Raw genomic sequence first — 23,808 nt, 5'->3', positions numbered from 1 at the left:
GCCCCCTTTCCCACCTCGATAACACTATCCGTCTCGCGCCTTATCCGGCTCGTCGTTCTCCGCATCACAGAACGGAGCTAAAATTAAAATCGTGACAAACCAACAACTTTCCTCTTAGTTCACGCTGTGCAAATGAATGTCTTCTTTTTGCTCTTTGAGGAATACATTCCCTCACACTTATGAGTGTTCATTTTTTTCTTTTGGTTTCCAAGTTTCAAAAATGTGATAAATCCCAGTCATTCTCACTTTCTTTTCATCTTACAAGCAATGTTGGCTCTCGAAATTATATTTAATTATATCGCACCATTTCAGTAAGGGGGGTGCGGTGACACAGAGGGTTTGGCGGGGTCCTGCTCTCTGGCGGGTCTGGGGTTTGAGTCCTGCTTGGGGTGTCTTGCGATGGACTGGCCTCCCATCCTGGGTGTGTCCCTTCCGCCCTGTGTTGCCGGGTTAGGCTCCGGATTGCCGCGACCCCGCTCGGGACAAGCGGCTTCAGCCAGTCTTTGCGTGTGCGTCATTTTACTTAGTGAGATATTGCTCAGAGGTATAAATTACAAATCCAGCTGTTGATGATGATGGTGATGGTGCTGACAATGATGATGAGGACGGCAGCTGTGATGGTTTTTAATGATGAACAGAGTTCAGCTTAGACAAATAATCCTTGAGGTTTGGGGCGGTTCCGAAGGGTGGAGGTGGGGGTGTCTGAAGGGGAGGGTAGCGATGGGAATATGAGCGGAGAGGTTTGGGGCTGTTGACAGGCCGGGCGACCAGGAGCACACACGCAATTTCCAAAAGAGGTTCGGCTCTTGCGAAGGGGGGAGCGTTCGGACGTCCGGGCCAGTTTCCCCGATGAGTTGGCCGCACCGAGTCAGCCGGCCATCAAAGGAGCTTTCGTTATCCGAGGGACAGGGAAACAGCTTCTCTGGATTGGATCACATCAGCTGCATGCTTCAGAGCTGTTTATTCTGTGGGAGGGGCCATGAAACGGGGGCATTGTGTCTCTTTTTACCGTGGGGTCTAATCCGAAAAGAGTCCCCTGCGCTAGGTCCCCCCTGGCTGCTCCATGAACTTTTGCTGCTCCCATCTGTAAGCCATGTGCACTTGCATGCTCTCGTTCCTAATGTAATCCTTAATCTTCATCCCGGGACTCCAACAACATCCCGTTTACTGCAGCAGTGGCGTTTCACTCTGTTTTACTCCACCTTGCTCGTGCACAAAATTAGAACTGTGTCTTAAGCGGTGTAGTCGGCCCAGATGCTTTTACCGACACCGTGTGCCTCGTTTAAAACCCCATTAGCGCTCGTCTCCCTCCTTCCTCTCGTTCACGTGCAAATTCGTCACTGCGTTCGTACGGCGGCGCCACGGATTCCGTTACCACGTTTGTCGAAGCATCCAGAACATTGCAGTGCCAGATCCCGAGGAGCAACTGTGCTCTTTGTCCGTGTCAGGGAAGTGGAAAGCAGATTGCCAGGACTTATCCGTGCCACGGCAACCGTGGGCTAATGCCAGCTTGAGCTGCGTGGCCTCTGCTCGATTCGCCTCAAGCACGGCTTAACACGCGGGGCCGAAATGTAGCGCCGGTCCTGAACGCATAAGAGCATCATGCAAAATCATTTGGCATAAAAGAGTAATAAGAACATTTTTATTCAGGAGGAATCTGATGGTAACAGTGGAATATTATGTGGGGCGTAGTGTGAAAAAGCTGGAAGGAGGGTTTCTATGTACACACATGATGGTAAGAATATATGTATGTTCAGAGGCTTCAGTCATGCATTCAGTGTTAGGTTATTACTTTTGTTCTAATGGCAGGAGTTGGGTATGTGCACCAGTGGCATGACTAGGGTTGCTATCACCCAGTGTGGTAACTCATGGTGTCACCCCCCCCGTGGACCTCCTCCCATACCAGACCGTACAGAATCCTTAGAAATGTTTTTTTGTACTAATGTTACTCGTAAATCGTAATTCTCGTATCTATATCACTGAATGTAACGGCAATAGTAGTGACATAACTAGCAAAATTAAAATTACACCTTTAAATTACAATATCATACGCACAGCCTAAATATATTTAAATACAATAGTTTCCTGTGGTTACAGTAAAAATTCGGTAAGAAAACAATAGAATTCAAAGTGAAAATGTTTAAGAACAACATCAAAATTATGTTTATTTTAACGTGACTGATATAGGTTCACAAATACTAATTACCACAATATTGTAGCTAAAACACCAGAAAATGTGACAAAATCAGCGACGGAAACAAGAGCGCGTGTTTGTAGCGCGTGGAGACGAAACCACGTGATTCGACGCGTCACCGTAATTGGGTAATAATGAGAGCTGTGAGCGGAGCGCAACAGAACGTTAATTAAGTCAATAAGCATCGTTTTATCCTTGTAGGTATATTGATACATGTAAACTGGGCTTTATTACGAAAAATGTTTTTTGTTCTTACATTTACATTTACATTTATTCATTTAGCAGACGCTTTTGTCCAAAGCGACGTACATCTCGGCAAAAGTACAATTTATGCTTTACATTAAGAGAAGGAGACATGGCTACAGACATGAAAGTCTCAAGCAAACATAATTTGTTCCCTATCACTTGCTGCACAGAGGTTCATGGTTCTAATGGGGGTGTGGCGGTGCAGTGGGTTTGACCGGGTCCTGCTTTGTGGTGGGTCTGGGGTTCAAGTCCTGCCTGGGGTGCCTTGTGATGGACTGGCATCCTGTCTTGGGTGCGTCCCCTCCCCCTCCAGCCTTATGCCCTTTTTGCTGGGTTAGGCTCCGGTTCCTCGTGACCCTGCATGGGATATTCTTACAGAAAATAATATATTTGTGCTGAAACACTGCACAAACACTTCATAGACAGTCATTTTGGTGTCACCCGGTGCGGTCCGCTGTGGCCATCCAGTGCTCACCAGGAGGCAGAGGCGGTTTGTTACCGGTCCTCCCCCGCTTCCCTCCACATTTTGTTTCTCGCATCTGGGCTCGCACTATGTGCGCGACAGTCATCCATCCGTTCGTTATCCCCAAGCCGCTTAATGCGGCTGGGGTCGTGTCAGTGCCCTGGACCAGTCATCACCTCCCATCCTGCGCTGGGTCTCGAAAGCGGTCTCCTTAAGCGCTGTCCAAGGATTGTGCAAATCTCTTTGATGAGAGTCGGAGGTGGGGGGGCGGGTATGGACAGCAGCCCCCATGCCCCGCCATGCTGTTTCTGATACGTGGGCCTAGCGGAGGTGATGCGTTCTCACTCCCAGAGACTTCCTCATGTCTTGCTGTCTTGCCTGGGTCCGTCCGCCTCTAAACAGAGCATTACGAATATCCGCGTTCGTTTAATTTCCAGACGTGCGAGCAAAGCCGAGCTGAAGATGAGAAAAAAAACGAAGTCGTCAAAAACGATCCAGATGGGAAACGTCCGTTTGTTTGCGTGGATCAGTGAAGTAAAACCTAAAGTCAAGATAGATAAAAAAAAAAAAAAAAACTGCCCTGTAAAAGTTCTTTTAATAGTTTAGCGCTCCGGCACTGCAGCACAAGCGTGAGAAAACCGTACCGGAACGTGCCGTGGTCCCAGATGTGTCTGCTGCGCAGGGTTATTATTGCAGAGCGAGGGGCCTCAAATGGAGCGGTAGTGGATGGGGGGGCTGGGGAACACAGCCATCCAAAGGCTTTATGACGTGCGCTTGGCAACGGGCAGCATCATAATTCGGAGCGCAGCGCTGCAATGCCTCGGTGAGTCATCCCCTCCACGAGGGCTCTCTCCGCGTCCCTCGCGAGGAGTTGGAAGCAGCAGTCGTTCTCCTCGGACTCCGCGTCTTCGAAATGAAATCCGCAGGAGCGCTTCCCTGCCCTCGTGGTGTAAGGAACCGTAAGAAATGCACGCTGTGCCCTAGTCCTGGGCTGCAGCGGGTTCGTGGGAGACCATCTTCACATGCAGAGAGACACGCTTGCCTGCGTACGCCGTCTATAGCATATATAGCGTGTGTGCGCCGTCCCACTTTTCTGGACGGACTTATGTTTCCATGGAAATATGCTCCCGTCTGGCTGAGCTCCAAAAGAGCCCCTTCTCGTGTACGCTGTAGGTTCGTACACATTTACATTTACATTCATTCATTTAGCAGACGCTTTTCCCCAAAGTGATGTACATCTCGTAGAAAATACGGTGTGTTCATTACATCAGCAGGAAGAGACACTTAGATGCAGACGTGTGATTCTTAAGTGCAGTTAATTTCTTTCCACCGGATGCACCGACGTTCATCACACAAGCAGCTGCATAAAACTTTACCAGAGTATCGCCGATTCCTAATCACCTTCCTAGTAACATACATATATATATATATTTTTTTTTTGTGAGATATATATAAACATTTATTAACATACATTACAGGAGTAACTGCGTAAAGGTTTATCTATCTTATCCTAAAGTTATGCTGCATGAACATTTACACCTTACATGAACTTAAGGGATCATGGGTGAAGTGAGTCTGGAAGAGGTTAGTTTTAAGACCCCTTTTAAATGTGGACAGAGATTCAGCAGTTCTGAGTGAGGGGGGGAGGTCGTCCCACCACGACGGAGCCAGAACCGAGAATTACCCTTTAAGTATAGCAGAAATTTTCAGCTCCCCAAGGACACGGAGAAGAGCACGTTCCTTATCTTGACCTACATGGACGTGTCCAATTCAACTATCCATCCCGGCTCTGTTTAGTCGAAGCGATGAAGTAATGGGTTTGGGCTCCTGAGAAACAATAACGTCTGGCAGGAGTTTTCCAAGTTTTGCGCTGAGATTGTCGCACTAGCGGCGTAACGGTAAAGCGGTGCGGCTGTTTCGGATGTCAGTTGACGTGGTTGGAGTCGTGAAGTGGGGCTGTTGAGATTTGCGAAAAGAGCAGCGCAGCAAGTTGACGACGGAGTTGGATAGCTGCGTTACCTCCTCTGTAAGAAAGGAAAACGCTCCAACGTTTCAGCGAATACTCTGTGCCGTGTCTGCAGGTAACACCTGTTTGCTGGAGTGTGGCTCCAGGCTGGCATTGAGCCACGGAGCTCAAAACCAGTGGTGTGTTACTGTGGCCATGCTGCTGTCCATCTGGATGAGTTCTGGGTGAGATTACTTAGCTCTCAGATGTCAGGTGGATAGTCACAAAAGCTGGCTGCATGGAATTAAATTGCCCTCGTATGTCGCGACTCCACATAGAAGGACAGCAGACAGCAACGTGACGCTTGCTTATAAAAGGGAGGTACCCCTTACTGCTGATGATGTCCTTTTCAGAGATATGGAGGTGAAGGAATGAGAGTGTCTCATAGAAGCTTGAGGAGATGCTTAGTAATGAATCAACGCTTTTAAGAGTCTTAGGCAGGAGCAGGCAAGATGACAGCTGCTCAAGTGCAGATCGACACCGGGATGGATGCTCTAATGTAAGCATCTTCATGGCTCACTTTTGCTATTACCACCTTTACCATGTAGATCCCAGCGCAAAGTATAAATATGTTCTGCCCCACATGGAGCCTGGCAGAGCCTCATTTGAACAAGAAAAAGAGTATGGGATCATTGCTGTTCTGTTTCACTTCTGGGATATATTGAACCTGAAATGCACCAACTGAACTCCTCTTTACCAATCAATGGTGCAATCTCCACATGTCGTCGTCGTCATCGTCATCATCGTCGTCATCTCTTTTGGGCCTGCCTGGGCATAGGCCACCGACGAGAGCTCTCCAAGGATCCTGGTCCTGAGCCAGTTTCTCGAGTTGTCTCCAGGTGTATCCCATCTCCATCACGTCTGCCTCTCTGTCGCACCGCGAGCTGTTTTTTGGTCGACCTCGATTTCTCTTCCCTTGTGGGTTCCAGGTGAGGGTTTGCTGTGCGATGCTGAAAACAGGTTTCCTAAGGGTGTGGCCTATCCATCTCCAGCATCTTTGGCGTATTTTGTCCTACGCATGACCTGTAATCCGATGCCCTGTTGCACCGTTCTCACGATCTTCCACCAGCAATGATGAACAGCTGCGGTTAAGGCACCGAGATACACTGGAAATGCTGGACTTGAGTCGTGTCCATGTGCTAGGAGGGTCCCTGTCTCCTTCTCTTCCCATCGGTGGGTGTGTGAGCGAGCAGCTAACGTGGGCAGACAGCAGTGGTGCTCTGCAGTGCACCACCCCACTGTGTAGCTCTTAAAAGGGATTGCCTCCTTTCATTAGCTAATACAACTTTAATTGAAGCCAAGATTTCATTGCACCCGAGGGACACTGCAGCCAAATGTCGGCCATTCATAAAGTAAAAACTTGCGAGGAAACAGAACCGACAGCACGGCAGTTTTTGCCCGTGCTCTACAGTCGGGAAGGATCGTTTAAAAAAAACACACACCCCCCAAAGCAAGGCGCGGGAAAGGTCCACGGCTGGCACCGTGACGTTGCGAGTTTGACCGGTGCTTCGCTGAGTGGTTGGTCTGGGGTTCAAGTCCTGCTTGGGTGGGTGGGACCTCTGCATTCGTGACCCCCAACATACGGTGGAAGGACCTGCTACCCCTCCTCTGTTGCCTTACCTTGAAAACCACGCAAGTGGTTGCTATGGGTCAGGATGGACTCAGCATCTTGCAGAGATGCCCATGGCTTCATACGTGCGGTCAGGGAACATTGTACTGTGGTCTATATCTGACACTTTCTTTAATACCATTTTGAAGTCTGCTATTAATTCCCCAAGTCCCAAAAAGACCCCCTGATCCCATCAACACCCTAAGCCTCACAAGCGCTCGAACTTTTAGCCACACTTGTGTGGAGCAGTGTGCTGGATCATCCGATGAGAAGAAGCCCGGCAATGGAACAGCACCGGCGGGCAAAGACGGGCTCCCGTGAACAGCCGCTCGGCAGAGTGTATTAATACAAATAGGATTGCGGCGAAGCACGCCGGTAATCTGCTCGCTTAATTAGATGTCAGATGTAGTAATAAGGAATGTGTAGTAAGGTTCACAGATCCACTTAGCTTAGGAAACGGTCATGTTTAGTCGTCGGTGTTTGTAGCGCTTAGCGGCACAAAGGGAAATACGCTCTATGCCTGGCAAATAGCAGGTCCTATGAAATTTTTGCCTTTATAGATACATACGAATGCTTTTTTCCGTTATTCATGACATTTATATTAAAATGAAAAAAGTGATGCAGCAGACTAACAGTGGCAGAAATTCATTAGTGTTTCCAGCGATGTCATTCAAGCGAATCTGTGAGCCAAACAAGGAAAGAACGACATCTCGGAAACTCCGAACCGACATCGAAACAACAGCAGAATAATTAGCTGCTGCATCGCAAGTGCCTAATAATGTTTATTAATATTATCTCTTCGGTGTGCTGACTTAGATTGCCTGTAGAAATTGTTTCTACTATTTCTTTTTACTGAAGCCTAGCCTTAAGATTCTTAAGGATTATGCCAAATAGATCTGGAATTTAAATGGGTGTTTCAAGGTGGCTGAATAATACAGTATTTTAAGATCTTTAAGAATATTTGGCATTCAGTATGTATTAATTGGTGGCTAAATTACGTAGCAAGGGTTTTTATAAATTGAGGAGAATGAGTCACGTCATTTTCCGAAGCTTACCGACCTGCGCCATAAGACAAAAAGTCTAGATGTGTGTACGTACCTTATGTAATGTAAGCTGCATTTTTGGATAATGATTAAGCTGATCCATTGTTTAATGCCTAATTTTGGTCTTTTTTCAAATACCGTTTGCCTTTATCCGAATAATTATAAGAAGATTTAATCAGGTATGCAAGTACCATGTACCAAGTACCATATCTTCATTTAAAACTTATGGCTATACGTTATATACCATGGCTGTCTTGATTAGCTTAAATAATTATTATACCAACTATATAGTTAATGCTGCCAATAGAGATTATGAAATGGCATATGGCAAATGGGAGCTATGGGAACCAACTAGTATTAATATCATCTCATGCTGGGTTTAGCAAAACTGATTAATTTATTTAGTCATTTAGCGAGGCTGATTCATTATTAGTCAATTATTTAATTTGTTTAGTCATTTATTTTAGCCCCGCACGATTGCTAATTCCAAGGTACCGTGAAGTCAAATTCAACAGCGCAATTATGACTGAAAGGGACTTCAGTGACTTCGGAATTATTGCTTCAAAATCTCCCGTAAAATGCATAGATGGTGCAAACAAGCAAGCAAATGACTGTGGATCAACTGTCCCGTAACTCCCTCCCAAGCAGTCCTTCCAAGCACACTCTCTCTCAACTTCACACCAGCTGCCTTTACAGTCCTTGCTGGTGACGCCTGACTTGGCAGCAGCTGGTCTTCATTAAGGCGGGTCTGGGGTTCGAGTCCCGCTTGGGGTGCCTTGCGTTGGACTGGCGTCCCATCCTGGGTGTGTCCCCTCCCCATCCAGCCTGCTGCCCTACGTTGCTGGGTTAGGCTCTGGTTTGCTGCGACCCCGCTTGGGACAAGAAGGTTGTAGACAGGGTGTGTGTGTGTGTGTGTGGTCTTCATTAAGCCTCTGTCATGGCAGTGGGCAGCAGGTAGCACCGTGCATCAGCGAAGTCCTGCCCCTTCCAGGATGGTGCCACCCACCAGCTCACAGTACATTTTTAAGGCTAGAACAAATAGAAGTTTTGGTGAGGGTGGCTGAAGTACACTCATCAGAGGAAATCAGACACACACACACACACACACACACACATTGCTCATGGCCTCAGGAAGTATCGCATTTATCTTTTCCGTGATAAGTTTGTAGGTGGAATTTCCTTTGTGGCTGCCTCACTGCCCTGGTGCCTGTGCTGGCTCCGTATCTCTTCACCCTCCAGGTTTCGGTTTGACAGAAGGACAATGAGGTAATCCCCTTGCTGCCACGCAGCATCTTCGATAATGAAAAAGCACGAGAGCTTTGTTCCTGGGCGGTTGCGCTCTCACTGCAGAGGCTGTGACTGTTCGCTGCAGCGACTCAGCTCACTGCAGAGCTATACAAGTGGGAGAACGATTATAGGCAGTGCAGCGTGGTGTATCCAACAGTATAAGTTACCTTTAATAAAGGTGTCAGCTAAACAATACATAATCGTCATTGCCAAGTTATTTTGGATAAAAGCGTCTGCTAAATGAAAAAATGTATATTTCCCACTCCTGGGGCTATTTGTGCAACCCTCATTAATCTTATAATGATGATCTTATATTGTACTGTGCAGAGTGGACATGTGTCGCTCACTCACTTTTATTAACCGCTTGCCTTGCTCAGCTTTGCAACACTCCGGAGCCTATCTCCGAAACCCTGAGCGTAGGGCTGAGGGGAGGTACACCCTGAATGGCATGCTAAACCATTGCACGATCGCCGCAAACATACACCTTCACACACTACAGGCAATTAAAGAGCATCCAATTCACCGGAACTGCATGTTCCCGGACCGTGGGAGGGAAGACAGCCCAGAGGAAACCCGTGTAGACATGGGGAGAACATTCAAACTGCACACTGAGCTGGATTTGAACCTACAAGTGAGTGGCACAAGCACACCGTGCTGTCGCTCACGAGGACATTTCTGCCAGTGTTTCAGCTGTGAGGCTGGATTAGCAGGTTCCGAGGGTAACAAGCCACCACTGCGTACCCAGAACTACGTTGTATTCTGCTTGAACTGGTCCAGAAGCAGCCTAGGGTGAAACCCTGATCAATCAGACATTCTGATTTTGGATTCATTGCAGAGACTGAAGCTATGTATCGGGGGCGGCTGGTAGTGTGGTGGTTGGCGCTTTGAACCTGAAGATCGCAGGGTTGAGTCTCACCTTCGGCTGAAGTACCCCTGAGCAAGATACTTACTCTAAATTGCTCCGGTAAAAATTATGAAGGTGTATAAATAGGTGGTGCGGTGGGTTCAGCCGGTGCTGGTTGCGCAGCGGGTCCGGGGTTCGGGTTCGAGCCCTGCTTAGGGTGCCTTGCTATGGACTGGTGTCCTGGACAGGGTGCTTCCCCTCCACCTTGTGTTTCTGGGATAGGCTCTGGCTCCCTGTGACCCTGCTTGGGACAAGTGGTTGTTGACATTGCTTGGCTGGTATAAATGGGTAGGTCATTTTCAGTAGATTAACATTGTAAGTTGCTTTGGAGAAAAGCATCAGCTAAATGAATACATGTAAATCTATAACATACTTTGTCTCTACACTTTTGGATAAGTTTTATAACGATCTCAAATCCCAGATAATAGTAACAGACGCGGTATCACGGACAGAACATAGAGTCATTAAAGATCTTGCGTCATGAAATGCATGTTTTTGATACTTGGCCTTCTTCAACACATGTCATCCTTGAAATTGTAGAGTGTGTCATCTTGTGGCACAATACAAAAAATGTGAGCGTCTCAGCTGAGTCCAGCAGCCCCCTTAATACGTCACAGTCCTGGGGTCTCACGGGATGGATAACAAACATGTCCAAGTAGTCTGACAGGTGGAAAGGACGCAGGAGCAGTCACTGCATACTGGTTGATAATGAAAGGAGAGTGATCACTTACCCAACTCAGGTGCACTTTAGATCATAGATCCCAGTTCACTGACAGGACCAGTTCTGCCCTTTGACACCCCCCCGCTGTCAGTTAATGAGCCTCACGAGACTTCAGAAAGTTTCATAGCACGCTTCACATGCTGACATTATAGACATGCCCCCAGACTGAGCATAATGCTGCAAAAACTCCAAACCGCTTCAATACTCTATGCCCATCCACCATGGGTCCATGCCACACGTGTTCAATACTTGGAAATTCGGGACATTATTGAGTTTTATACATGCCAGGGCTGGCCACGCACACATGCATCCCTGCACTTCCTGCCCATCACACGCTGGCATTTCATCCTCTTATTTTTTTTTTTGCTTGGATATGCAGTTATGTAACTGTCAAGCAAAGGGAAATGCGGGCTTGAAGTCAACTCAGCACCGGCCATGGAAGAGATAAGGGTAAGCTGCTCTTGAGCGAAAAGAGGGCTCCGGTAGCCGTGCTCTTCGAGGCCCTCATCAAGCCGCTGGATCCTGCTATCAGCTCACTGCCCGCCCTTCCAGGATAGGGGAATTACATCAGTGCGGCCGAAAAGCTATTTTTCCCAAAAGAATCGGTGCTGATAAAATGCAAATGGAGCTTGTGCTGCACAAAGAGCTGACGGCGGGAATCAGTGTCGGTAATACAGCCTGGAAGGTGGGTGACCTGCCAGCGCTCCGAGTCAGGATGCACAAAGCGCGGTCATACTGCCCTAGTGTACCGAGAGAAGCGGAGCAGCGTCCTGACCCGAACGGAGGAGTGACGTGATCTGGAGGGAAGGAGCGCTGTGTGCAGGGCCAAGAGCCGAGCCCGGACAGTGCTTCTGACCAGGGACAAAGTGGGGGAACTGCCCGGGGAATCTCATTTGGCGCTGCTGCGTTAAAAGCTCAGTCATGCTGCAAATTCAACCCCCCCTCCCCATAGCTGCAGCACACTGTAAATAAATCAGCCTTTTTTTACTCCCTTTCCCACACCATGTATGACACAGTTGTCAGGGTTGCGTAATCGGAGCTCTTTCGGCCGGCGGAGCGTGATAATTCTGTCTGCGAGCTGTAGTTGGGGAGCAGGGGGCTTGTGGGCCAGAGAGCTCTTCAGTTCCCATGCTGTTCTGTAGAGTATACGGTGTCAGAAATGCATCCGAGCGACATCGGTGGTCTGCCTCTGAACCACGTACGGGAAGCTCCGCAGCATCGTCCCCTCCCAGCCCGACTCCCAGACCCGTTCTCTTAACGGACAAGCGCTGAGGCTCTGCCCCCGTGCGGGAGACCTCGAGGGGGGCCGTGCGGCAACCCCCAACCGATCATCTCGCTCCTCTCTGGGCCAGTTTTCCGGAATCGCAGTCAGGCACAGAACGCGGTTCCTTACCAGCAAGACTCAGAGACTGTCAAACCCTCATGGCTTCTGGGCTGCAATTGACAGGGCCCTTGAGTACACATTTTACACTGGCAATCCTTAACGGAAATTGGCAGGCCTTGTACCCCGGACAGGTCTTCGCTGCTCTCCTGGAGCAACAGGAGCACGCAATCTATTAAGACACAGGTTGGCGTCTTGCGTAAAAATCGTTCTACGTCGCATATAGCGCGTCAAAGGCAGGGTATATAATGCAGTAAAATATTTTTGTGAAACACTGACATTAACTCTGCTAATGTTTGTCAAGAGCTTAGGAAGCACTCCTGTACAAAGCAGCATCACCTCTTATTCGTCAACCTTGAATTCTGCTAGTGGAGCTTTGCGTCTTGCCAAACGTTAAGTAGGCGTCATTTCCCATGTTTTAATAAGTGGTGTGAAATGTGCTCAGGCCTGCAGTCAGGTTACGCAACAAGGAAGATTGCAACCGCTAAGCTGAACACCAAAGATGACAAACAGATGATGTTCTGCCGTTGCATGCAGACAGTAGGATGCTGCTGGATGCTGATGGACAGGTGGTGTGTTACCTTAGAGAGGCCATAGCCTGAGCTACAACAAGAATACAGTGCTGCTTGAAAGTATATGAACCTTATGAGGATGGCCATTGTTCTTGTATAAAACATTAAAATGAACTTAAAAAATCGAAATCTTAAAATAAATGTATTTAGTGAATAAATGATTCTACTTACCTACCTGATTTAACCAAAGCAACTTTGGCTTCACTTATTTGTACATCTGAACTACTTGTGTGTTTCTACCACACGCGCGATATCCTCTAAAGCAACATGGAATTGGTCCTTACACACCCATTATGTCGAATGAAAAAGACCGCATCACATTCACACACAGATGCTTTTCTCCAAAGCAATTTCCAATTAACTCTGTAGTGTTATCAGCCCACACACCTTATTCACCGCGGTGACTTACACTGCTAGATACACTACTTACACTGGGTCACTCATCCATACATCAGTGGAACACACTCTCTGTCACCCATGCACTATGGGTGAACCTGAACAGCATGTCTTTGGAGTGTGGGAGGAAACCAGAGCACCAGGAGGATAAATGCAAACTCCACACAGACTGAGCAGGGATGGAACCCATGTCCTCGCACACCACCCAGGCACTGTGAGACAGTAAGACATTCAGTAAGTATTCCATGGTAAAACTAAAGGACATGGGGGGGTTCACATACTTTCAAGCAGCACTGTATGCTTTCCTCAACACTGTCAGAGCTGGCAAATAGAACGCATGTTAAGGAAAACGGGCTGTAAGCGGGAGGCAGTGTGTTCAAGTCCCACGGAGGGCCCTATGACTGTCTGATCCTCCACCGACAATGCTGTGTCAGGGTGTAGAAGTGAGAAACGTACTGCATGTTATGAACTCGACAGGGTTATTATAACACTGGGCATTTATGGGGCATGAAATTAGTTCAGATGTTTAACTTGACTTACTTCTGCTTCACAGGAAGGGATTTCCTCGCAGTGCAGCCAGTTGGTGCAAAAACAGCAGCAGCCCTCCTGCTGGAGCCACTATTCCAGTAATGGCAAATAACAGCTGTCACAAAGCAGGAACCACCCCGAATATGGGCCGCTCGCTCGGGTGGGCACGCGGGGAGTTTTCCTGCTGTTTCCACGGAGTGCTAAACGCAGAAGTAAAGTCCATGGGAAATGAGGAGTGACAGCGGGGGTGGAAAGGCGAGGAAGCCGTGTGCCGTAGCCTCTGTACCTAGAGGAGCGCCTTCGGTTCGACCGGCATCGCTGTTTGCCCGGCCATCTGGCGTGCGTTCCCTTGATGCTCAAAGGGCACGGCGCAAATGTGAACTGCAGCTTGGTGTGAGCCATAAGGCTGACACGACCGACACCTATCCTCACGCTTTAGTATGGCTCTTCACTAGTCATTAGACTGTATGGAATGAGATCCAGAAGATGCAGGTACCTGTAAGAAAGTCAAATGACCAGGGAAGGTCAACAGAACCTGGGTCTATGACTGCCACTCAAGTCTGTCTCAAACTGTCAAACCCCTACACTCCTCTGCATCTGGTGGTCCCACACACAAGCGGTTCCAAAATACGAGCATCCGAGGTAGCTGGATGATGTAGTGGTTAGAGTTATTGCCTTTGGATTCATAGGTTGCAGGTTTGATCCCCACCTCCAGTTGTAGTACCCTTGAGCAAGGTACTTATCCTGAATTACTCATATGTGTAAATGGGCAAATAATTGTGAGATCCCTTTGAGGAAGAGTGACAAATAAATGCAAAGTTGGTTTTGGCTCGAGTGTGCTGGAATGACTCCCCCCTGTCCCTCAGAACTGCTGAATCCCTCACAACATTCAAGAAAGGTCACAAAACCTATCCTTTCAGACAAACCTCTCCAGATCTCCCAACTGCTCTAGAAATTTGCATCACACCATCTGTTGCGGTCATCTTTGTATTTCCTGTCAATTCAACATGCAACCCCCCCTACTGTGCTCTTTGGAGAGTCATACAGTACATCTGCATCTAAAACTCTTATTCTGTTAGTGAAATGCACTTTTCTTTACACTTAGCTGTACATCACTTGGGAAAAAATTAATACATGTAAATGTCAACATAACTGCAGCTCAGCGGCTACTCAGCCTGTTTTAACCGACCCAGATGTATTAATTCAATTTACCTTTAATGTAAGCTATTTAGCTGAAATTAATTTGAATTTTTCAACAGCAATATTTTGTTTCTGAAATAATTTGATTTGTGAGGTTCAAATTATTTCCTGTCGCAGCAATAATGTATTGCAAGCCATACTTGGGTTAGGTTTAGCGGAAGTCTGGAAAGCAGGAATATATCGAAGGAGCTGCCAGGGTATGGTAAATGACCGCAGTTGTCCGACAGCAGTGCCGGCGGTGTGTTTTTAACCTAGCGTCAGTGTTTCCGCTGTAACCAATGAAACCTGTTGCACGCAAGTGTATGCGGCTTACGAGCAGCGATGACCCTGCATGAATACCGAGTCTCTTGCTCTTGCTATCGTTTCTCATTTCTAGGTGCTCTGCTGGCATCACATGAGACCTGTAATAAAGATTAAACAACATGAGTAATGCCATTCAAAATGCGCCAGCTCAAAATAGCCTCGACCTCAAGTTCTGCCAACTTGTTACAAGGAATAAGTCTCTTTCACTCTCTCTGTCCTCAGTGTGTGGAGTTTATGGGATGGACTCAACCCGAATGTTGCTGATGCTGCAAAATTTTCCCACGTGTGTTTCAAACCTTCCCTGCGCGTTATAACGGCGATGTCGGATGCGGCTAACTCTCGTTTTCTCTGTCTGTTTCTGTGCCTCTGGATCTCCAGCCTAGCCTTGCACCCTGAGCGCGTCCTGGTGGCCACCGGCCAGGTGGGCAAGGAACCTTACATCTGCGTGTGGGATTCGTACACGGTACAGACGGTGTCCATCCTCAAGGACGTGCACACGCACGGCATAGCCTGCTTGGCCTTCGACCTCGATGGACAGGTGCCGACCCGCCGCTCCTCCGCTTTCTTTCATTCGTAACTACGGTATAGCTAGGGGTGGCCAAGTCACTGATGGGGTGAAATACTGCAGCTTTCAGTAAGCAGCTGAATGGTATTGATCACTGAAGGCCTGTACTGATTGATGGCGCTAAGGTTTGCTACAGGTCATAAACTCTGGTTTATTCCCAAACAACTGACCTGATCATCTGTTGCTGAAGTTATATTGAACTGGATTCTTCATCAACACTTCCATCAGCTTTCATCTTTACCCATTTCTGAACCCCTGTCCTTAAAAAAATGTGCTTGACTGCCACGCCGCTGCAGCAGCACCCTAACCGTGTCCTAAGGGGGCCCTCTTTGCTCAGCCGCTTTGTTCTGTTTCCAAGCGAGCGGCGTTTTGGAGGTGACTCGTGCATGCGGTGGTCCCGGGGCAGCTACGCTACCCAAGGCACGTGGCAAGATTCGGCTCCGCTCCCGCGATCCCGGGGAGGGATTCCAACAGGGGCGGCAGGCCACCTAGTGTGGGTCGCACCTCGGCCCCCGGAGGCCCCCGCTGTATGGCTGGCAGACGAATCTGGAGACGCCATCCTCACGGCCCACCTCCCACCTCCTCCCAGAGGTCCCCATACGAAGCAGTCATGGAGCGCACATTTTCGGGACCCTGGTGATTACCTGCTTGCCAAGGGATCCTTAACAAACATGAAGCTCAGTATGTTGTAACAAGATTATTTAAATCTTAAAATTCAATATTTAAGGTATGCCAGCTGTGGACCTCTGAGCATTTAAGTGGAATATTAGCATATCCACTTCGGGGTGACTGGGAATTGTGTCGCGTCGTTACCGAAAATGCTGAGAGCTTTTTCCTGGATTGATCAGCCTGCTGGGCTCACATGGGATCTTTCTTGCACGTTTAGGGTCTGCGATGTCAGGAACCCGGGTCGCTGTCCTCCGTTCAAAGCCCGCTCCACTTGCCATCTGCTGTGTTCATTCTACTGCTTCCCTGTAGCTCCTTTAGTAGAAATTATCATAATCAGCACGTAGGCTGTCGTTTCTTAGAATTTTGTCAGCGGTTCTTCGCAACTTTGCTCCAACTCTCTGACCCAGATTCTGTGCAACTCACAGGCGCTTTGCATCACAGGTCCTCCCATGCTTTTTTTCATCCTTTTTTATAATATATTCATTTTTATCTCTGCCCTCACTTGCCTTTGATCTCGACTAAACACTTCACACAGATGCTCAGTATGCAAATCTTATTTTCCATAGCTTCAGTTTCGAGCAGGTCTTTTTCCCCCTGGAACTTTGCAGACGTGATCCAGTGATTTGGGGTTGAATCATAGCAGAAGGTGTATAAAACGGGCTGAGTTCAGTTCGGTTACCTGTAACCAGTGACAAAATCACAAAGCCCAAACCAGGGACAGGAGTCAATCAACTGGTACCAGTTTATTCTGTTGTGATCAGAGTATGAATGACCCAGAGAAACACGTTTTTCACCACATCAGAGACATTTTCATATTATTATTATTATTATGCTATTTATTTATATATAATTAATTTATATTTAATTTTGTATTATTATTATAGCAAATTATTATTAGAACTAGAGCCAGAAATCAGTGACACTTGATTCTGCTCCGCCATCCACCTGTCTTGACTGTTTATTAATGCCGCAGTCTTTTTCTTTAGTGCTTGGTGTCAGTGGGCTTGGATTCAAAGAACACGATCTGTGTGTGGGACTGGAGGAGAGGGAAGGTTCTTGCAGCAGCCCCTGGACACACAGACCGGGTAAACGCCCTTGACTTTCATTATTTTAACTATTATCGTTATTCAAGTATTTACCAGCTTGCTCCAAATATCCATTCATAATTGATATTCTTGTTGCATGGAGTATGTTTGTTCATTCATTCTCTCATTGACACTTTATTTTCTCATGCACACTCACGCCGTTATATTTGCATCGATTCATTTAGCAGATGCTTTTCTCCAAAGAGACGTACATCTCATAGAAAATACGATGCGTTCATTACGTTAGCAGAAAGAGACACTTAGATGCAGATGCGTGATTCTTAAGTGCAGTTAGTTTATTTCTTTCCAACACATGAACCAATGTTCTTCATACGAGTAGCTGTATGAAAGTTTATCCAAATAACTGACGATCCCTAATCATAATTTTTTTTGCGTTACCCAGTTACGCTCATTCCTTCATTCGCAGCACCGGATCACTTATTCACATACAAGCACTCACTCATAGGCACTGCTCGCTCATTGTGACTCTCCAGCTGTCCTGAGCCCAACGCTGACTGCATGTCTTGGCCCAGAGTGGTATCATGCCCATGTGGAATGGAAAGTGTGCTCACAGCAGAAGTGGATGAAGGAGTTACAGCTTATTGATTGTAGCCATTAAAGACGATCACTGGCGAAGCGCGTAATTAAATGGAGTAAGAAAAATAAATCTTGAGACCATTTTCATTTAGGTTGAATTAAATGGAGGTGTATTGTTCAAGCCCAGTCCATCCTTAGCAATCTAATGATTGTGGTAAATATGGTTCATTATTTCCCAACCAGGGGGTGTGGTGGCGCGGTGGCACGGTGGCGCGGTGGCGCAGTGGGTTGGGCTGGGTCCTGCTCTCTGGTAGGTCTGGGGTTCGAGCCTTGCGATGGACTGGCGTCCCATGCTGGGTGTGTCCCCTCCCCATCCAGCCTTATGCCCTGTGTTGCCGGGTTTGGCTCCGTGACCCCGTAAGGGACAAGAGGCTTCAGGCAACGTATTTCCCAGCATTCACAATGAGTGATAGACTGTTTCCATTACTGGCTTCCATTCTGTTATAGCAGGAAAAAAATCTTGATCGAAGCTTTAAATGAGTGCATAAATTTGTGAGAAACCTCCCAGATTACTACCTAAATAATATTTGTAATGTTGCTAATGTACAGTATATACTGGCTCTTCAATTCACAAACATAATTAGGAGCGAAAGTCTGTTTTCCATAATGCCAAAGTTACTTTCAGCCCTAATTCACAGCCAGTTAAAACTACATGATAAGCAAATACCCCATTTATTGATTTTTGTAGATTGTGTAAAGATGCCAGAAAACTCTGTAATAAACACTAAAATTTCCACCCACCCATCCAACAATCCATTATTAATAACAGCTTGTCCAGATGATATTTGTATTTTCGTTTTAAAATTTCCCCAGTGTGGGAAAATCATCAATCAAAAAGAAAGTTCTCCGGATTACAGTTATACAAGTCGCTTTGCACCAGAGCAAATTGTATTTTCTATGAGATGTACATCGCTTTGGAGAAAAGCGTTTGCTAAATGAATAAATTACTAAGTGTAAATGTACATTGAAATAATAATCCATATATTACATTAGAATTTTTCATCACAGCATGAAGACACGCATGGAAAATCGAAAAAAAATGCTCTGCATTTCAAAAAGATAAATTGTACCATCTCAACAGTACTTTTTTAAAACATAAAATACACTTTTGTATTCTTTTAGGTTCCTGGTAGCAGATAATTGCTGAAAGTTTTTTCTTTATCATTTAACCACAGTCCTCCAATAGGGTGCAATAACTACATGCACCCTCGTCCCCAGAAAGACAATAGAATATTAACAAATATCTCCTTCATTCTTTACTAAGTCAGATGTGTTACTTTGGCAGTTAAAAAACTGAGTGATGTTTTAACTGAATGCTTTCAAATGAATGTTTTGTTACTTTCTCAACAGATATTTGACATATCATGGGACCTTTACCAGCCAAGCAAGCTAGTGAGCTGTGGTGTGAAACACATAAAGGTACTGTTCATCAAGTCCTTTTTCGTTGGGTGTATACGGTGCATGATGTGTCTGTAGTAGCACATCGGTGGCAGCTTGCTTTCTGATTTCAGTAAGACTGGCTCATTCTGGAGGCTTTTGGGTACATTTCAAAGCAGATATATATATATATTAGATTTATATACATTCCTGTCGCAGATATAGATTTATCACATGTGGTATTGGAGGTGTGGTAGTTATAGGATGTATGGTACTATATATTGATACTCTGGTGTTAGAATTAAAAATGGCTTTAGCTGTTGATTCTCTTATTTATATAAACATGGAAATTGAAGAGTGAGATGCCTTCTCTTATTCTGCACTACTCTATCAGCGTGGCTGAATCAGACGTGTCGGGTTCTGCGTATAATTTCTGCTAAAATAGTTTCATTTCTAAGGCACCGATGGTAATTCTGGCTCCGTTGTGGTGGAACGACCTCCCCCTCTCACTCAGAACTGCTGAATCTCTGTCCACATTTAAAAAAAATCTTGAAACTCACCTCTTCCAGACTCACTTCGCCCATCATCTCTTCAGTTCATGTAAGGTGTAAATGTTCCTGCACTATGACTTTGAGATCATGACTGATGAATAACGGATAAACTTTCACACAGCTACTCCTGTAACATAATGTAAATGTTTTAAAAAAAATACTAGGAAGGTATTGTGGATATTAGGATAAAGTTTTATGCAGCTACCCATGTGATGAACATTGGATCATATGGTGGAAAGAAACAAACTGCACTGAAGAATCATGCACCTGCATCTAAGTGTCTCTCCTAATGTAATGAACATATTGTATTTTCTATGAGATGTACGTCGCTTTGGAGAAAAGCATCTGCTAAAAGAATAATTGTACATGTAAATGTAATTCAAGCCCTCAGAAAAGAGGCTGAGCAAAGTTGATGACTCATGAGGAAACTTTCGTTTTAAGGCAAAGTCTGATTCTACTTAAGAGGAATAGAGTCGAAGGGAAATGAGCCTGAAGAGGCACTAATTCAGTGAGGGATTTGGTGTCATTAACACAAGCCTGCAAAGGTGTGATAAGTGTGGGAAGCGCACTTGCACATGTGTGTGTTTTTGAACCTTCCTGTATTTCCTCCAGCTGATGTTCACATGAACTCCGGTGCTGTTAAAGAGCTTATCGTTTCTATTTTCAATATTTTATTGAATTTGTTGTGGAGTCCTTGTGCACTTTGGGATAAAGTTGGGTTAATTTAAATTTTCACTGGACAAGTATTGATTTTAAACTAATTTCCCTGTTTACCTTGTTGTGTTATGTTGGGTTATTAGAGTCTTCAAAAAAGTCTTCCTCTAATCCTACACTTGGGCTGTTCAGCCTCACATCCTTGGAAGTGTCCACTCATTTCCCAGCTCTCCTTACAGCTAAAGGCTCAGTAGCCCAACACTCCGGTCACATGATGTGGTCCACAATAAATCAGTTTCCTGAAGTGTCTATATCTGCTTTCTGTTTCTGAAGCCTGGCAGATAACAATCCCATTATCCAAGTTCGTTGCCCGTCTTCCCCTGCTATTTGTGCTCTTTGACCTGATCAGCTCGCAGTAGCCAGTACATACAGCAGTTGGACAACATAATTCTAGGGTCTTTATCCCTGTGGACCACACACACACACACACACATTTTCAGAACCGCTTGCCCCTTACGGGGTCACGGGGAACCGGAGCCTACCCGGCAACACAGGGCGTAAGGCCAGAGGGGGAAGGGGACACACCCAGGACGGGACGCCAGTCCACCGCAAGGCACCCCAAGTGGGACTTGAACCCCAGACCCACCGGACAGCAGGACTGTGGTCCAACCCACTGCGCCACCGCGCCCCCCTCCCCTGTGGACCATGTGACACCTATCCCTAGTGCATGCTTCCAGTGCCCAGCCTGTGATCGTAGTGCTCTGCACATCCAGGCAAAATAATCGCCTTAATCCCCTCCGCAGCTATGGAAGCCAGGCCCTACAGCCAAAAGCCCCCAAAACAAGAGAAAACAAGCACGTTTGACAGCAAACCTCCACACATCTGTAAACAGGGCATCACATTTCAGGGACTGGTTCGTGCACTTTTGGTTTCCTAAAACACTCCCAGTTCCCCATATACAGTCATGCGCCGCTTAACAACATTTTGCTGAACAGCTGACCACATATACGACGGTGGTCCCATAACATTATAATGGATCAGAAAAATTCTTATCGACCAGCAACGTCGTAGCCGTCGTAACATCGTAGCGCAACGTGTTACTCACGTGTTCGTGATGGTGCTGCTGTAAATAAATCTACTGCGCTGCCAGTCGTATAAAAGTATAGCACATACAGTTATGTACAGTACATAATTCTTGATAATGATCATAAGCACCTATGTTACTGTTTTATGTATTTACTATACTGTACTTTTTATTCTTATTTTACAGTGTACTCTTTCTACTTATAAAATAAAAGTTTACTGTAAAACAGTATGTTGTGTTACGCCGGCAGCAGCATCATAAATCTCGCATGTACCATGTCTCTTAACTGCATCGAGGCTATCCCATCTAGGTTTGTATAAGTACACTATGATCGAGGCTATACCATCTAGGTGTGTATAAGTAAACTCTATGATCGAGGCTATACCCTCTAGGTTTGTATAAGTACACTCTGTGATCAAGGCTATACCATCTAGGTGTGTATAAGTACACTCTATGATGTTCGCACAACAATGAAATCACCTAATGACTCATTTCTCAGAACATATCCCTGTAGTTAAGCGGCGCAGGTCTGTACACGTGTTTTAAAAAAATCCATTCATGAACCATGTTCTGGAGTGGTTCTACAGGGCAGACATTGATGATTCCAGCTCACACACTGCCTCCAGTTAGAATCTGTATAATGTACAAGTTACCCCAATTCAGACCTCCATGAACCTGATAGCTCACTGCTGTTTTGCCGGTGGACTCACATTGCCTTAATGATGGGTGCTTTTTTCTGTTCTCATTGGATATGGTTGTATTGTCTCCTGGTACCCAAGGGGCCAAGATGTGCTGATCCATCCCAGCTGCTGACTTTGGGTTTCTGCCTCAGCCTTGAACCTAGAACTTGCCAAACTCGGGACACTCGAAAGGTTTAAGCATCTGCCCCGACCTCAGGGACTCCATATGCGATGTAAACAGAGAGCTGTAGGATACTGATGGCTCTGTAACCTTCTGTAAGGAGCAACATGAAAGAACAGAAGAAGCAAGAGTGAATGAGGCTCCTTTCAGTCATGATGAATAAGTCTTACCACAGACCTTCCTCTGGGGGCTGTTTAGGCTCCATTACTGCCTTTACAAATGCAGGCCGTGAAAACTGCCTCGTCCCTCCAGAGAGCTCGGCTTTTTGTGTCTTTTCATGAACTGGATCCCTGCAACTGGCTGCAAATTCCAGCTCCATCTGCTTCAAAGCTGCAAGGCTCAGGGAAGGCTTGTCCTGCTTACTCATCTACCTCTTTTCCTCTGTGAACTTGAAGGTTGAAGGTTGTAGGCTGGTTGGCATCTTATCTCTTTTGACAGGTTACTGAACAGGGTTCATCACAGTGCAGCTACACAATCTTGGTCTTGGGTCTTTCACATCTTTTGCAAATTTTACTCACTGATAAGATTTAGTTTGTCTCACTCCTCTTGTGGGAATTCCTTAGCTCAAGGGGATGCGACCCCCAGAAAATGCGGCAAACCCGAGGGTGTAACAGTCACTCTTCATTTCTCAGTGACAGGACATCGGTGAGCAATAGCACACTGCTCCACAGTGTGACGGGCGCCAGGTGACTTGGCAAGTCCCTGGGTTCCTGGCCAGGGTTCAGGTGGATCTGCATCTAGATTCCAGCCCATGTTATCCTATGCTCTTATGAAAGCCAAGAGTGATTTTCACAATGTCTCTCTCCCACTGGGTGCCATGCTAGGAAAAGCGTAATTGATTTCTGTTGGCACCTCACGAAATTCAAGGATGTAGTCAAGCGGAACAGCTCAAGTAGTTCTCCCCCAGCAGGCATCTGACTGCTGCGCTGGGGGCACAGGTGGCCTTTCTCCAAATGCCTCCTTAGTGGCACAGGCAGTACTGGCTAACGTTGCCTAGATTACGATCCTGCCATAGATTTTGCGCAAAGTGAATAATTCTGCCTTCTTTATTGAAATAAAGTTCTATACTGCCAGTGCTCATCCGCCAAGAAACTAAATGTATAAAAATTATTGAAAGAAAGCTGAGCAAAGCTAGGTTTGTCAGGAAGATCACAACAAGGATATGTATACCTCTGCTACATACTTAGATGCTTATTGTGCTTATACATCGAAGAAATTGCCTAATTTTTCTTTTTTTCTCGTAAATCAAAGAGAATGTTACATTTACATTGATGAATCTGGCAGACCGTTTTCTCCAAGGACACACTCAGCTCAGACAGACAGAGGGATTTGATACAAACAATCACTGAAGTGCAGCTTGCTTCTCTGACACTGCAGTGCATGTATTGCATTCCGGTACTCACCTGTGGAAGTGACATAGGAATAGGAAAAAATTTATGAGCTGGACAAGAACTAACACAGAGGTATCAGATCCTGGGGGGAAAATGGATCCAAAAGCATTTTGAAATGTTTC

At 46.3% G+C, this 23,808-nt stretch overlaps 1 protein-coding gene across 2 annotated transcripts in view; it reads left to right on the top strand.

The window, feature by feature from the left end:
- eml5 (EMAP like 5) overlaps positions 1-23,808 on the top strand; it is an 85,527-nt gene that overhangs the window by 9,724 nt on the left and 51,995 nt on the right. For both annotated transcript variants that reach the window (XM_018764075.2, XM_018764073.2), the window contains exons 2-4: positions 15,231-15,390; positions 17,073-17,171; positions 19,119-19,187. In XM_018764075.2, coding sequence (XP_018619591.2) covers positions 15,231-15,390; positions 17,073-17,171; positions 19,119-19,187 — 328 coding nt within the window. The remainder of the gene's footprint in view (positions 1-15,230; positions 15,391-17,072; positions 17,172-19,118; positions 19,188-23,808) is intronic.

Source organism: Scleropages formosus, chromosome 15 (assembly GCF_900964775.1).
Source record: "Scleropages formosus chromosome 15, fSclFor1.1, whole genome shotgun sequence".
Classification (NCBI taxonomy): domain Eukaryota; kingdom Metazoa; phylum Chordata; class Actinopteri; order Osteoglossiformes; family Osteoglossidae; genus Scleropages; species Scleropages formosus.
Note: the sequence above shows the minus strand (reverse complement) of the source record. Positions and strands in the feature narration are given on the sequence as shown.